This window comes from Heptranchias perlo, chromosome 7, assembly GCF_035084215.1.
Source record: "Heptranchias perlo isolate sHepPer1 chromosome 7, sHepPer1.hap1, whole genome shotgun sequence".
Classification (NCBI taxonomy): domain Eukaryota; kingdom Metazoa; phylum Chordata; class Chondrichthyes; order Hexanchiformes; family Hexanchidae; genus Heptranchias; species Heptranchias perlo.
Window position 1 is genome coordinate 34,387,253 of NC_090331.1, and position 14,988 is coordinate 34,402,240.

Below are 14,988 nucleotides of genomic sequence, written 5' to 3' on the forward strand. Positions count from 1 at the left end.
ATTTTCCAAAATTCTCTGGACTCGGCAAAGGTCCCGGCAGATTGGAAAACTGCTAATGTAACATCCTTATTTAAAAAGGGTAGTAGGCAGAAGGCTGGAAATTATAGACCAATTAGCCTAACATCTGTGGTGGGTAAAATTTTGGAGTCTATTATTAAGGAGACAGTAGCAGAACATTTGGATAAACATAATTTAATAGGACAAAGTCAGCATGGCTTTATGAAGGGGAAGTCATGTCTGACAAATTTGCTTGAGTTCTTTGAGGACATAATGTACAGGATGGATAAAGGGGAACCAGTGGACGTAGTGTATTTAGACTTCCAGAAGGCATTCGACAAGGTGCCACATAAAAGATTATTGCTCAAAATAAAGAATCACTGGATTGGGGGTAATATTCTGGCATGGGTGGAGGATTGGTTATCTAACAGGAAGCAGAGAGTTGGGATAAATGGTTCATTCTCGGACTGGCAACCAGTAGCCAGTGGTGTTCCGCAGGTGTCGGTGCTGGGTCCCCAACTCTTTACAATCTATATTAACGATTTGGAGGAGGGGACCGAGTGTAACGTATCAAAGTTTGCAGATGATACAAAGATGGGAGGGAAAGTAGAGAGTGAGGAGGATGTAAAAAACCTACAAGGGGATATAGACAGGCTGGGTGAGTGGGCGGAGATTTGGCAGATGCAATACAATATTGGAAAATGTGAGGTTATGCACTTTGGCAGGAAAAATCAGAGAGCAAGTTATTATCTTAATGGCGAGAAACTGGAAAGTACTGCAGTACAAAGGGATCTGGGGGTCCTAGTGCAAGAAAATCAAAAAGTTAGTATGCAGGTGCAGCAGGTGATCAAGAAGGCCAACGGAATGTTGGCTTTTATTGCTCGGGGGATAGAATATAAAAACAGGGAGGTTTGCTGCAGTTATATAAGGTATTGGTGAGACTGCACCTGGAATACTGCAAACAGTTTTGGTGTCCATACTTAAGAAAGGACATACTTGCTCTCGAGGCAGTGCAAAGAAGGTTCACTCGGTTAATCCCGGGGATGAGGGGGCGGACATATGAAGAGAGGTTGAGTAGATTGGGACTCTACTCATTGGAGTTCAGAAGAATGAGAGGCAATCTTATTGAAACATATAAGATTGTGAAGGGGCTTGATCGGGTGGATGCGGTAAGGATGTTCCCAAGGATGGGTGAAACTAGAACTAGGGGGCATAATCTTAGAATAAGGGGCTGCTCTTTCAAAACTGAGATGAGGAGAAACTTCTTCACTCAGAGGGTAGTAGGTCTGTGGAATTTGCTGCCCCACGAAGCTGTGGAAGCTACATCATCAAATAAATTTAAAACAGAAATAGAGAGTTTCCTAGAAGTAAAGGGAATTAGGGGTTACAGGGAGCAGGCAGGAAATTGGACATGAATTTAGATTTGAGGTTAGGTTCAAATCAGCCATGATCTTATTGAATGGCGGAGCAGGCTCGAGGGGCCGATTGGCCTATTCCTGCTCCTAGTTCTTACGACACTCACCTGAGGAAAGAGAAAGCCTCCAAAAGCTTGTGATTTTCAAATAAAACTGTTGGACTATAACCTGGTGTTGTAAGATTCCTTACATTTATACACCCCAGTCCATCACCGGCATCTCCACATCATGGCTATTTTTTTTACCTACGGGGGTAATCTAATCAGATCGCGAGGATACTTGGGCGCAATTTAACATCAGCAAAATTGACGCAATTTTGGGTCCAACTTCCCGGTTCTGCCCATGGAAGAAACTCCAGGCCATTCTCCCTATACTCGAGGCTAAAACTCCTGTTCTTGTGAGAGTTCCTGTCTATAACATACAAAGGCCGCATTCCCTGCCATTAATGCTGGGAGTGTCATTGAGAGGAGAAGGACTGAGGGTTGTGGAACCCAGTCCGTGCTGGTTTTGTCCGAAAAATCTAGCACACTGCCTGGCCTCCAATACATTACCTGTCAGCACTTAAGGTTGGCACCTATGGCACTGCGCCAGTTTTTTTTTAAGCTGTTGGCTGGTTTATTCTGGTTTACGAGGTTGGCAGAGATGCACCATGGTTTATTTTTATAATTGGAAAATATAATTCATTGTAAAGAAATTACTAAAAAAAAATAAAATTAGAAAAATGACCCCCTTTATTAGTAGTTTATAATTAGGACATCCTTAATTCTGAACACGGGTATCAAGCGCCGTTAGTTTTAATCGCCTCCCCAGTACAACGTGCCTAACAAGGACGCGCACGCGAGCTCTCCGGCGCGCGCTTGTGTCGGGGGCGCGCACGGTTTTGTTTGTGCTCCGCGGAGGTTTAAGAACGATGTGGCTCGGTTGATAGTAGCGGCGGCGGTTGGAGGAGGAGTCGGCCTCTACACACCGGGTCGGAGCGGCAGCATCCCTGTTGTGTCCGTGGTACCGGCGGGCGGCTCGATTCGATCCGTTTAAAGTTATTTGGAGGAACCAGGCTTCGGCACACTGCGTGTGGCCTATGGTGCTGCTCGGATCCAGCGGGCGACGGTTTTGGGTGCAGTGGCCGCAGTGAGTGAGAACAGTTGGGCCGGGCGTTTTGGATTAGCATCTTTATCGAAAGAAATTCCTTTCCGCTTATTTTATTATTCATGCCATTAAAACTGCATGTGTTGAGGTGCCCCGATCGGGGTTAAATTAATGTGCTCCGAAATATCCTTGTGTGCCGTTTACCATTGTGGCGAGTCAGTCCCACTTATTCAGACATCAAACATCAAACCTACTGAACGCTAGGGGTTTTATTTCACACCTGTGCCACCAAATCTTCCATAGCAGTCAGTCCCGATAGAGGTAACTCTGCTCCGTACTTGATCCAATCGACACGTCAAACTTGTATTGTGTTAGTAATCTAAGCAGTCACTGTGGTTCTAGAAAATATAAAGCAAGTTGGAGTGTTACGGACTGTAATAGTGATCTCAAGGCTCTGATGACACCATATGCCACAAGAGCAAAGTCATCCGATCAAAGATTGTTTTGCAGCTGGTGATTTATAGGGAGGTTAGGTGATGGGACTCCGTAGACTATCAAGAAGTATACCTCCAAGTGATGTCAACCCAACCGTAGCTCATAATCTAATCCAATCTGAAACTTCAGTGCAGTACTGAAGGAGTGCTGCATTATCAGAGTTGCAATTCAGATGAAATGTCAAACCAAGCCTGCCTGCCTGCCTGTTCAGATGGACATTAAGGATCTCCTGGTAATGTTTGAAGAGTAAGGAGTTAGCCTGAGATCCTGGCCAATGTTCCCCATAACCAATACCAAAAAAAGCGTAACTGGTCACTTGTCTCATTGTTATTTGTGGATTCTTGCTGTGTGCAAAATGGCTGGTGCATTTACCTACATAATAATGAACTGCAAAAGTAATTCATTTTGTGTGATGCTTTGGCATGTTGTTGAGAAGGTGTAATTTAAAGGTATTTCATTGTTTCATAAACCTAGAGGATTTTAAAATGACCCCCCCCCACAAAAAACTATCAATAGATCAGTCCACAGTTGTAATGTAGCTTGTCGATTGATCTACTTCAGAGTCCTAACTATCTAGAATGTAGTTTAAATTTAGAGGAGTGTAAACAAACCTCATATTAAGTCTGCTATATGATTTCAAACAATGCAACAACAGTTATTAAATTTCAGTCAAATGGAGTCAGTGATCTAGACCATGTTAGTAAAGCCCAAGCACTTTACAAATATCATCAAAACCAAATGATTGAGTTACTGTCTTGTAATTCCTTGCCAGATAGTTATCACACTTTATAGCACATAAGGTTGATTTTTTTTTAAAATGGAGTTTTCTTATTATTGAATGGGTATTCTGAATGGAATGGAGGCAGCTATTGCAGGCAGTCTTTATTTACTCTGGTAGAATTTAATTTCTGGTAACAATAAAGCTTGGAAAGTCTTCCTTGCGGAAATTATATTACAATTGATACGGAGCCAAAGCGTTTTGAGAATACCTTTTCAAGATGTTTTTGCACTGCTTGCTAGAATTCAAGCTGGGTGACTTCATCATCAAATTAAACTACGAAGTTTGTGTCAGTGCAAAGATGAAACGGGTTCACACCAATGTGAAATATCTGGTGTAACTTGACTGTTAAAGATGTATTGTCACATCCCAGAATTGGATTATTTAACTTGAAAACATTCTGCAACGTTTTAGGATATTCACTATTCTGCATTCGTTGTCAGACAAATTATAGCAAGATAGAAAAATGGCAATACTAGAATTGGCCATTTGGGCGGATATCAGAAATTGGGTGTGAAGCTCAAGCATGTTTGCAAACATCAACAAAACTACACAATTGAGTTACTGTATTGTAATTCTTCAGCAGATGGTTACCACTTTTTACAGCACAGTTAATTTTCTTCATTAAAAAAATTGAGTGTTTTTATTATTGTGTGGAATTATTAAACAAAATGTTGGTAGCTTGCTCGAGGTGAAAGAGGATCTAAGATAATGGGCCAGATCTTGCTGGAGCGGGATATCTCGTAGCGTGCCCCGGTAGTTCAGACTTTTTTCTGCACCCTTCGCCGTAACTTTTTTTATTCGTTCATGGGATGTGGGCGTCACTGGCGAGGCCAGCATTTATTGTCCATCCCTAATTGCCCTTGAGAAGGTGGTGGTGAGCCGCTGGAAAAGTCAGCTGATAATGGCTTGGTAAGGGCAACAGGGCATCTGGGACCTTAGTGAATGGCGGGACCAACAGTCTATCTCCTTAACCAATGATATTTAAGGAATGAAAAAGAAACAGAGCAACACAGAGAAGGAGGGTGAATTAGTCAAATCAGGTACAGAAAGAGAGCAGAAGAAAGATTGGATTAAGAGACAGAAAAGAAAACTAAGAATTAAAAAAAAAATTGACATTTTAAAAAATCTTTAACAACAATTGATTACATGCAGGAATGAGACTCAACAGTTTAAATTGTTTCCTAACTGGGTCAGAGAGGTTGATTGGCAACGCATTAACAATTATCGCGTGGTTAAAAAGGTACTTGCGCTGTTAATTACCAGAATTAACTTTCTGTGGTGAATTTAATGGACAATTAATGTGCAAATCCAGCAGGTTCTTAAAAATAACAGTGAGGCTAAGGGTGAGATACCATTTGTGCGAAGCGAGCGGCGTAAATCGACCAGCAAGTTCTGGAGATTCGCAACTCACGGCGTATCTGTTAATCCCCTGAACTTGCTGGCAGATTTGCATATTAATAACGGTGTGCATCGTTAACACGCTGTTATTTTTCTGGCAAGATAAGGCCTATTAGCATTAAGCATCCAAAGGTGTGTACTGTCATGTGACTATTACTACAATAGTAGCATTTTTTCCAGCAGTGGGACACTGGGCAATATATCTAATGCAAAATATGAAATGTTACTGCAGCATAAAAATATTTAAAATTGTTACTGTTTTTCAAAATGGAGTGCAATTAATATTTGGAATTAGTTATCACTGACTGGGTCCCTTGCTGTTTGTGGTCTACATTAATGACTTGGATATGAATGTAAAAGGTATGATCAGTAAGTTCGCTGATGATACAAAAATTGGTAGGGTGGTAAATAGCGAGGAGGATAGCCTCAGTCTGCAGGACGATATAGATGGGTTGGTCAGATGGGCGGAACAGTGGCAAATGGGATTTAACCCAGAAAAGTGCGCGGTGATGCACTTTGGAGGGACTAACAAGGCAAGGAAATACACAATGAATGGGAGGACCCTAGGCAAGACAGAGGGTCAGAGGGATCTTGGTGTGCAAGTTCACAGATCCCTGAAGGCGGCGGAACAGGTAGATAAGGTGGTAAAGAAGGCATATGGGATACTTGCCTTTATTAGCCGAGGCATAGAATATAAGAGCAAGGAGGTTATGATGGAGCTGTATAAAACACTGGTTAGGCCACGGCTGGTGTACTGTGTGCAGTTCTGGTCGCCACACTACAGGAAGGATGTGATTGCTTTGGAGAGGGTGCAGAGGAGATTCACCAGGATGTTACCAGGGCTGGAGCGCTTCAGCTATGAAGAGAGACTGGGAAGATTGGGTTTGTTTTCCTTGGAGCAGAGGAGGCTGAGGGGGGACATGATTGAGGTGTACAAAATTATGAGGGGCACAGATAGGATGGATACTAAGGAGCTTTTTCCCTTCGTTGAGGGTTCTATAACAAGGGGGCATAGATTCAAGGTAAAAGGCGGGAGGTTCAGAGGGGATTTGAGAAAGAACTTTTTCACCCAGAGGGTGGTTGGAGTCTGGAACTCACTGCCTGAAAGGGTTGTGGAGGCAGGAACCCTCACAACATTCAAGAAGCATTTGGATGAGCACTTGAAATGCCATAGCATACAAGGCTACGGACCAAATGCTGGAATATGGGATTAGATTAGACAGGGCTTGATGGCCGGCGCAGACACGATGGGCCGAAGGGCCTCTATCCGTGCTGTATAACTCTATGACTCTATGACTGCTATATTGAAATATTTATCCATGTATACACTTAATCAAGTATTCTGTAAGACAATCATAAAATAACATTAATCCATTCTAAAGAACAATACAATTACAGAAAGAATGGATATCATTTTAAAAACAAACTTATTCTTTCAGTGTTAAACAGATTAAAAGTACTGTTAAGTTTTTCAGCTGACATGCAAGCTTTTGTCTTATTTACAGCATTAATGGAAGTGGACATTTATGGCCTTATTCTATGATTATTTGGCATGCAAACCCAAGATTGTAGTAACAAAACTGGTAGTGTACTTGCAAATATTTTCTGAAACTGTTCAAATACATATTTCATAGCTTAAACATTACAATATATTTCAGTGCCCTGCCATCTTTGCCACCACTTATCTTTGTGATCTAACATTTAAGATTTTCTGACATGGATTCCTCTGTACCCGTTTTAAATATGGTTTGTGCTCTGTGTGAAGCTGCAGAAAAAATGTATATTGTTCATACAAAACATTTGCTAGGAATGACAGTGGAGGTTTCATGTAGGTTATTAGATATTCATATTGTTTTATACAGATCAAATATTTTCTTAAATGTGCTAACATTGCTCAAAGAATTTAAGTGTGTAGGAACTTGAATCAGAAATTTATAGCACAGAAGAAGGCCATTCAGACCACCGTGCCTCTGCCAGCTCTTTGGAAAAGCTAACCAATTAGTCCCACTCCCCTGCTCTTTCCCCATAACTCTGCAAACTTTTCTGCTTCAAGTATTTTATCCAATTCCCTTTTGAAAGTTGCTATTGAATCTGCTTCCACCAGTCTTTCAGGCAGTGCATTCCAGATCACCACAACTCGCTGCGTAATTTTTTTTTTCCTCATATCGCCTCTGGTTCTTTTGCCAATTACCTTAAATCTGTGTCTTCTGGTTACTGACCCTTCTGTCACTGCAAATAGTTTCCCCTTATTTACTCTATCAAAATTCTTCATGATTTTGAACACCACTATCAAATCTCCTCTTAACCTTTTCTGCTCTAAGGAGAACAACCCCACCTTCTCCAGTCTCACCACATAATTGAAGTCCCTCATCCCTGATACCATTCTAGTGAATCTCTTCTGCATCCTCTCGAAGGCCTAGACATCCTTCCTAAAATGTGGTGCCCAGAATTGGATACAATACTCCAACTAGGGCTAACCAGTGTTTGATAAAAGTTTAGCATAACTTCCTTGCTTTTGTACTCTATGCCTGTATTAATAAAGCCATTAATCGCCTTCTCGACTTGTCCTGCCACCTTTGAAGATTTGTGTACGTTCACTCCCAGGTCTCTCAGTTCCTATACCCCCTTTAAAATTGTACCATTTAGCTTATATTGCCTCTCCTCCGTCTTCCCAAAAAAAGTATCACTTCACTTTTTGCTGTGTTATATTTCATCTGCCATGTGCCCATTTCACCAATCTGTCTATATCCTCCTGAAATCTATTACTATCCTCTTCATTGTTTGCTACATTTGAGTTTCATGTCATCTGCAAACTTTGAAATTATGCCCTCTATACCCAAGTCCAGGTCATTAATATATCAAAAAGGGCAGTGGTCCTAATACTGACCCCTAGGGAACTCCACAGTATACTTCCCTCCAGTCTGAAAAACAACTGTTCACCACTACTCTCTGCTTTCTGTCCCTTAGCCAATTTTGTAACCACGCTGCCACTGTCCCTTTAATCCCATGGGCTTCAATTTTGCTAACAAGTCTATTATGTGGTACTTTATCAAATGTCTTTTGAAAGTCCATGTACACATCAACTGCACTCAACCCTCTCCATTACTTCATCAAAGAACTCAATCAAGTTAGTTAAACACGATTTGCCTTTAACAAATTCGTGCTGACTTTCATTTATTAACCCATACTTTTCCAAGTGACAGTTAATTTTGTCCCAAGCTACCCACTAAGTTACATTCCCTGCCCTTTCCCCATACCCTCTTAAATTATTGTTTTTCAAATATTTATGTACATTCTTTTTAAAAGTTGTTATGGATTCTGTTTCCACTACTGTTTCTGAGAGGATATTCTCTGCCTATTTATTTTCTCCTAATCTCTCCCTTTATTTTTTGGATGAGCTTAAATTTATGCCTCTAGTTATTGATTTACAGGCCAGTAGAAATTGTTTTTTGCTGTTTACCTTTTCAAGACCCCTCATAATTTTGATCAGCTCTATCAGATTTACTTGAAGTTGCATGCCATAAAGAAAGAAAGAATGAACTTGCATTTAAATGGTGCCTTACATAACCTCACAATGTCCTAAAGCGCTTGATAGCCAATGAAGTACTTTTGAAGTTGTCAAAAGGAAATGCAGCAGTCAATCTGTGCACTGCACAGTCCCACAAACAACAATGAGATAAATGACCAGATTATCTGTTTTTAACTGATGTTGTTTGAAGGATAAATATTGGCCAGGGCACTGGGAGAACTCTCCTGTTCTTCTTTGAATAGTGCGGTGGGATCTTTTATGTCCATCTGAGAGGGCAAACAGGATCTCTGTTTAACATCTCCACTGAAAGATGGCACATCCTACAGTGCAGCACTCCCTCAGTACTACACTGGTGCAGAAGAGACTTACTGTATGATTCCTAGGATGAGAGGCTGTAGTTATGAGTGGAGAAACTGGAGCTCTTTTCACTAGAACGGAGAAGATTGAGTGTCACTTGAGAAAAGTATTGGCACAGTATTAAAGTGTAGCAGCTTAAATGTTTGATTTTTTATGTAGTGTATTGGTACCAGTACACAAAACCTACTGACAGCATTGGGAACATAAGATCCTCATTCAAAATCTTAATTTTATTTCACCCTTACAAAATTTTCTTCAAAATTTAGTATCTTAGAAAATGTAACATTCTTTAGATCAAGATTGCATGCCTGAAAGTTACTACTTTTTTCCCTTCTGGATCCATGTCTTAGGATATTTACTACTCTCCATGTTCCAGGGTTGTATCTAATTTGTAGTAACTTCACTCCATGGAGTAGGGTTTCTGTTAAGACTATTCAACAACTTGTATTTATATAGTGCCTTTAACGTAGAAAAATGTCCCAAGGCACTTCACAGAAAAAAATTGATTCAGACATGTTAATTATCACCAGGGATGAGGGACTTTAGTTATGTGGATAGACTGGAGAAGCTGGGTTGGTTCTTCTTGGAACAAAGAAGGTTGAGAGGAGATTTGATAGAGGTATTCAAAATCATGAAGGGTCTAGACAGAGTAGATAGAGAAAAACTGTTCCCATTGGCGGAAGGGTCAAGAACCAGAGGACATAGCTTTAAGGTAATTGGCAAAAGAACCAGAGGTGACAATGAGGAAAAGCTTTTTTACACAGTGAGTGGTTTGGGTCTGGAATGCACTGCCTGAGGGGGTGGTGGAGGCAGATTCAATCTTGGCCTTCAAAAGGGAACTGGATAAATAGTTGAAAGGAAAAAATTCAGGGCTACGGGGATAGGGTGGGGGAGTGGGACTAGCTGGATTGCTCTTGCATAGAGCCGGCACGGACTCGATGGGCCGAGTGGCCTCCTTCCATGCTGAAACCTTTCTATGATTCATCATAAAATGATATAATTTTTGGCTCATTGTGATTATTTTCTTGTGTTATGCTCTAAAGCCCTTTGTGATATTTTATAACGTTAGAAACGCTATATAAATGCAAGTTGTTGATGTGATGCTGAATCACCTGTTAAGGATAGGTTAAAATGTTAGCTGCCAGCTGTTTAAATTTAAGATTGTGAAATGACTGTTAAGCTTGTTTTCTGATTTCAGTTACAAAATTAATGCTTCATTTAGAAAATATTTGGGCAAAAAAAATCTTTTGTATAGAATAATTCAATTTTGCTTGAACCAGCTAATCAGTCCCTGTCAAAGTAGTCCAGATGGGCATTACTAATGATTATACTTTCAATAAAATAATACAAATGGATATAGATGGAGGAGAGGTAGAGCATGGATAATATGAAAGCTATAGTAAGTGACAAACTAGTTCCCATTACAAGCATAGTTCAGTATTAAGTAGCAATATAAAAGCTTTTTGAATACTGATTAGGATTGTTCAAGACCATTGGCCAGTGAGTTCTACAATATAGAACTAGAAAAGGCAATGGCTGACTTTCCCTAAATGTTTACCACTTTTGGGGTGAAAAAGTATATTAAGCAGAGGCTAGACATAGATCTGTTTTTCTCCCCTTGTGTCCTGAAGAGGCTGTTATTAGAGTACAGTTCCATGAGTGCTATATTTCTCAAGTGGCCTTTCTTCATGTGTGATCATGGACAGCGAGTTTAGGTAGGCTATTTGATTGTGGAAGGTATGACAATTACACCCAATATGGTTTTTACCCAAGATCCACACACGCACACTCGTTCATTTTCCAAAAGGAGTTACTGGATAATTATCAGAAGTGGGAAAGTTGCATGACTTTTCCACATTATAAGGAGCTATCAGTAAGTTAGTAGATCATGGTTCTGGATAGTGCAGGACCACACTACCTTGGTTAAGGTGGAGTGATACGTAGAAGTTGGACATTGTCATGCACATTCTGCTATTTAAAGAGATTTGCAATAGAATTCTGTACAATCCTTTTTATTAGTTGGGTAAGAAGTAGGTCATCCTGCCTAAAATTTTGCAATGACCATTTTTAATCAATTGCCTACAGGGAGTACTCAATTACAGAGTTAATTCTTTCAGTGATGGTACTACAGTACAATACTTGAATTGTACAAACAGAGTAATAAATCAAGTCATTCAAATAAGACAAAAAGGGATTTTTTTTCTCGCTGGATTTAGTGGTCAGATAACATTGTGAATTTTAATCCATGAGATGGGGTATTTGGCAATTGAATGAGGTTCTGCTATAATTTCTGGATGTGAAATTTGCATGAGCAGAACATTTAGTCGGAAGAAGATTAAGTACATTGTTATAATGTCTAGAACATATTTATTTAGTCTTGAGGCTTAAAGATTTTTGATCTTGGTCCGATTCCCTGAAATGTATTGTGCTTATGAAGGGAAGAAAGTGACTGCATGAAGAAACAGAATTTGGGCAGAATTTAGAGAAAGTTTATCAGCAAAAAAAGAACTAGAATTACTCAGAACTGTCAATAATTTGCTTAAGATAATTTTGAAATAAAGACACTTGGATCCATACTACAAAGGGCAAATCAATTGCCATTACTAATGAAGAGTCTAGACTAATTGTTCCTGAATCATTGCCATATTATCAGTTAATCAGTCACCCGATTAAAGAAGTAATAGTCTTAGCTCCACAATTTAAAACATAGTAAATACTGCCATTTTCGAGTGGGCCTCGATTCAGGCTTTGGAAACAGGTGGGCGTCCAATTATTCCATAGTGGGATCCTATAACATCGTTAGGTCGCCAATACCATTTTGGTGCAGTTAAGTGCAGCACCTGCTGTGTGCTGGAACTGTCCACTAAACGGAGTGGGAAATGGCCAGAACCAGGGGCTACTGGAAGCAGCTCTGAGAACAAAAACATATTATTTGGTACTTCCTGAGCAGCAGGATGAGCACAATTGCCCATTTCCACATTTCCCTGCTAATCTCCCCATACCCCCTCAATAATACTCTAAGACTCCCTCCCCTGTAATCCCTTGCTGCAGGCCCAGGCTCTATGGATGGCCAGCTGGATTTGATTTGCCACCCACACCCCTCCCACCAAAATGGCGAGCTGTCTATTAGCACTTAGGATGTGCTGGCAGCTTGCCAGTTGAATGAAAATGTGGCCCAAGCATCAAAATGGTTCGACCTCTCACTGGTGACATTGAGATCTCTCTGCCCACCACTTGCAAGAAAGCCTATTGCATTTTTCATCTCAAGTGTTCTACAATACATAAGTTAATTTGCTTGTTAAGGGGGACTAGTCCATTATGTAGAAATGATCCTTGTTTTATGTACTCTTGTCATAGATTGCTTACTGTAGTAATTGTATAGCAGGCTGTATTTCAATTCTTTGTAGGTTGCACACACGATGTGTATTAAAGGGTGAAAATAGATCCAGCTAAGTGGAGGTACGCTCCTACAGCCAACATTTGTGAGTAGACAGATACTCAAATACCTTTTACATAAATGGCGGAGGAGGAAAGAAACAAAACGACAACTGTGCAGATCGAACATGGACTATATGTTTCTGTCATCACAAACCAGAACATGAACTTGCTTATTCGGGGAGTGGTCTTATTTTCTATTGGTGTGTTCTTAGCACTTGTATTGAACTTATTACAGATACAAAGAAATGTTACCCTTTTTCCTCCTGATGTGATTGCCAGCATTTTCTCTTCTGCTTGGTGGGTTCCACCGTGTTGTGGTACAGCATCAGGTAAGTGATCACAACGTGTTCTGTTTTGTGATATTGTATTTTAGGAAGCACCTGTAGTGATGTTACCAAAGATTGTGTGAGCAAAGCAGTTTCACTTTAACAAAACTTACTGTACAAGGACATGCATATCAGCAGTTTGAGTCACCGCATTATCTTTCAAGATCATATCCCCAAGAAAATTAAGGGTAACATAACAGCTTCTATTTATGAGTAGTTGCATTTTAACATGCTAGTTATGTGTGGATATTGAGATCTAGAGCAGAATAACACTATGGGTGTGTGTTTTTTTTAAATAGCTGCTTACAAGTAAACTTCTTTTGCAGATATGTAAGTTTACAGTATAAAGTATAGCTTTTGTTTATCTACTTCATAGACCACTGTTAACTAGTTTTGATTTTATATAAAGGCTGCAAGAAAACTATTGTTGCTCTGTCCTTGTTATTGTACTGTCACTGTCCATATAGTTGTATGATTTAATTAGTGAAGTTCTCTTATATTTTACCAAAGTTGTTGTGCAAAGCTATCTGACCCCACACACCTATAGAAATACAATTGAGTTAATTGGAAATTGGAGGTACCAAAGCAATTAAGTACATAAAATTACCTTTTATTTAAAAAAAACTTCTTGCAAATAATCTTAATGAAATGTGTTGCGAGGACAGGGCACTTGTGCTACTGACTGACCCAACAATGCACAAGTGGAACATTTTTAGCCTGATGTTTGAACACCTGTTATTGACAGGTGTTCGAAGACACTAGACTGAAGAGTACAACATTTTTCATTTGTTTTACGGGGTCAGTTAGTATTTAAATGGGTTTTCCCTTTACAAATATATCTGTTCGCCCTGCTGCACCTAAAGGATATGTGCACATTCCATTTAAAGGGGAAGGGCACTATAAAGGTGAGAGATATTAATCACATCTCTTCACATGTGATAACATAAATGCCAAAAGTTTTTTTTTTAAAAAGTGGTTAGGTGGTAACATGTTGCTGTACAACCACAATGTTTTTTAATCCTATGGCTCAATACCAGCATTCATTCATTCATTTAACCAAACCCCTGTATAACTTGCTGTACAGCACAATGGTTAAGAGAGTTTAAATATATTGAAGCACAAGCCAATTTATAGTTTTGTTAAAAACACTTGGTTCATTTTTCCACATTTAAATTATCAACATTCTGGGCTAATTCATTATTTTACCCCATAATATTAGTCCAACAAAGGTGAATGGAAGAAGTTAGTCGGAATTTGACTTGTGAGCATCTTATTACCACATTTTTCCCCAAACAGTGTTACTTTTTAAATCTTTTATAATGGTGATTTTGTTGCAGTGGGGATGAGGTTAACATCTACTTTGAATAATTTATAAAATTGTAGTTTAATGAAATTTGCACAGCAGTAAAAGAACTTGTGATTCTACAGGTGCATTTAAACTTTTTAATGAGAAAAACAAGAATTTATTTAAAATTGAAATTTTAATCTGTTTACTGCTTTTTAACAAACTTAATTATGAATGTGGAAAACAAATTTTGGGATTTTGAAAATTGCACAACAGATTTACAATTCTATATAGTTATTTAAAATATACTGTAAGCCTTAAGCTGTCCTTTGCAGCAGAACTCTGTAAAAAGGTGCAGTGGTCTAGTAGTGCAAACCCTTAATTTACGGAATGATAGCAACTGAGTTCCTGGTATTAGTGATGCAATTGGGTGAGGTAAAAGGCTTCCACGGGGAGGGAAAGGAACAAAGTGAATCCGTGGACAGTCCATTATTCCAGTCCTTACTGGTATTCGAACAGTGTTGGCAGATGTTTGTCATTGGTCCACCCTCAGCAAAGAAATGGGATGCAGGTTGATTGGAGGAGGGGGGATTTTAATTGGTACACAATTTTAATTTTTTTTTGGCAGTGCAATCATTAGTCTTTGCTTGAAATCCTCAATTTTGACATCTTATGATACAGTAGATTGATTAGCTGGAGAGAGTCATAAAGAGCTTAGCCCCTTGGCAGTGTTAAATATTCATTATAAATTATATATACTGTACAGTGTTAGTTGAGTTTGTGCTTGTTGAAACAACTTTTTTTGTGTGTTTGGGCAGTGCTGTTGAACTAAAGTAACCTTAAAGCCTTGTATGCAAAAAAAACCTGCTATTTTAGGTCAT

At 39.4% G+C, this 14,988-nt stretch overlaps 1 protein-coding gene across 2 annotated transcripts in view; it reads left to right on the forward strand.

Moving 5' to 3' along the window:
• The first annotated feature begins 2,259 nt into the window (after positions 1 to 2,259).
• Positions 2,260 to 14,988, forward strand: part of insig2 (insulin induced gene 2) — a 33,415-nt gene continuing 20,686 nt past the window's right edge. The window contains exons 1-2 of one of the 2 annotated variants that reach the window (XM_067987280.1): positions 2,260 to 2,540; positions 12,466 to 12,825. In XM_067987280.1, the coding sequence (XP_067843381.1) occupies positions 12,576 to 12,825 (250 nt within the window). In that variant the 5' untranslated portion in view covers positions 2,260 to 2,540; positions 12,466 to 12,575. Of the gene's footprint in view, positions 2,541 to 2,561; positions 2,820 to 12,465; positions 12,826 to 14,988 lie in introns of those variants that run through there. The other variant, XM_067987281.1, reaches the window with a different exon arrangement.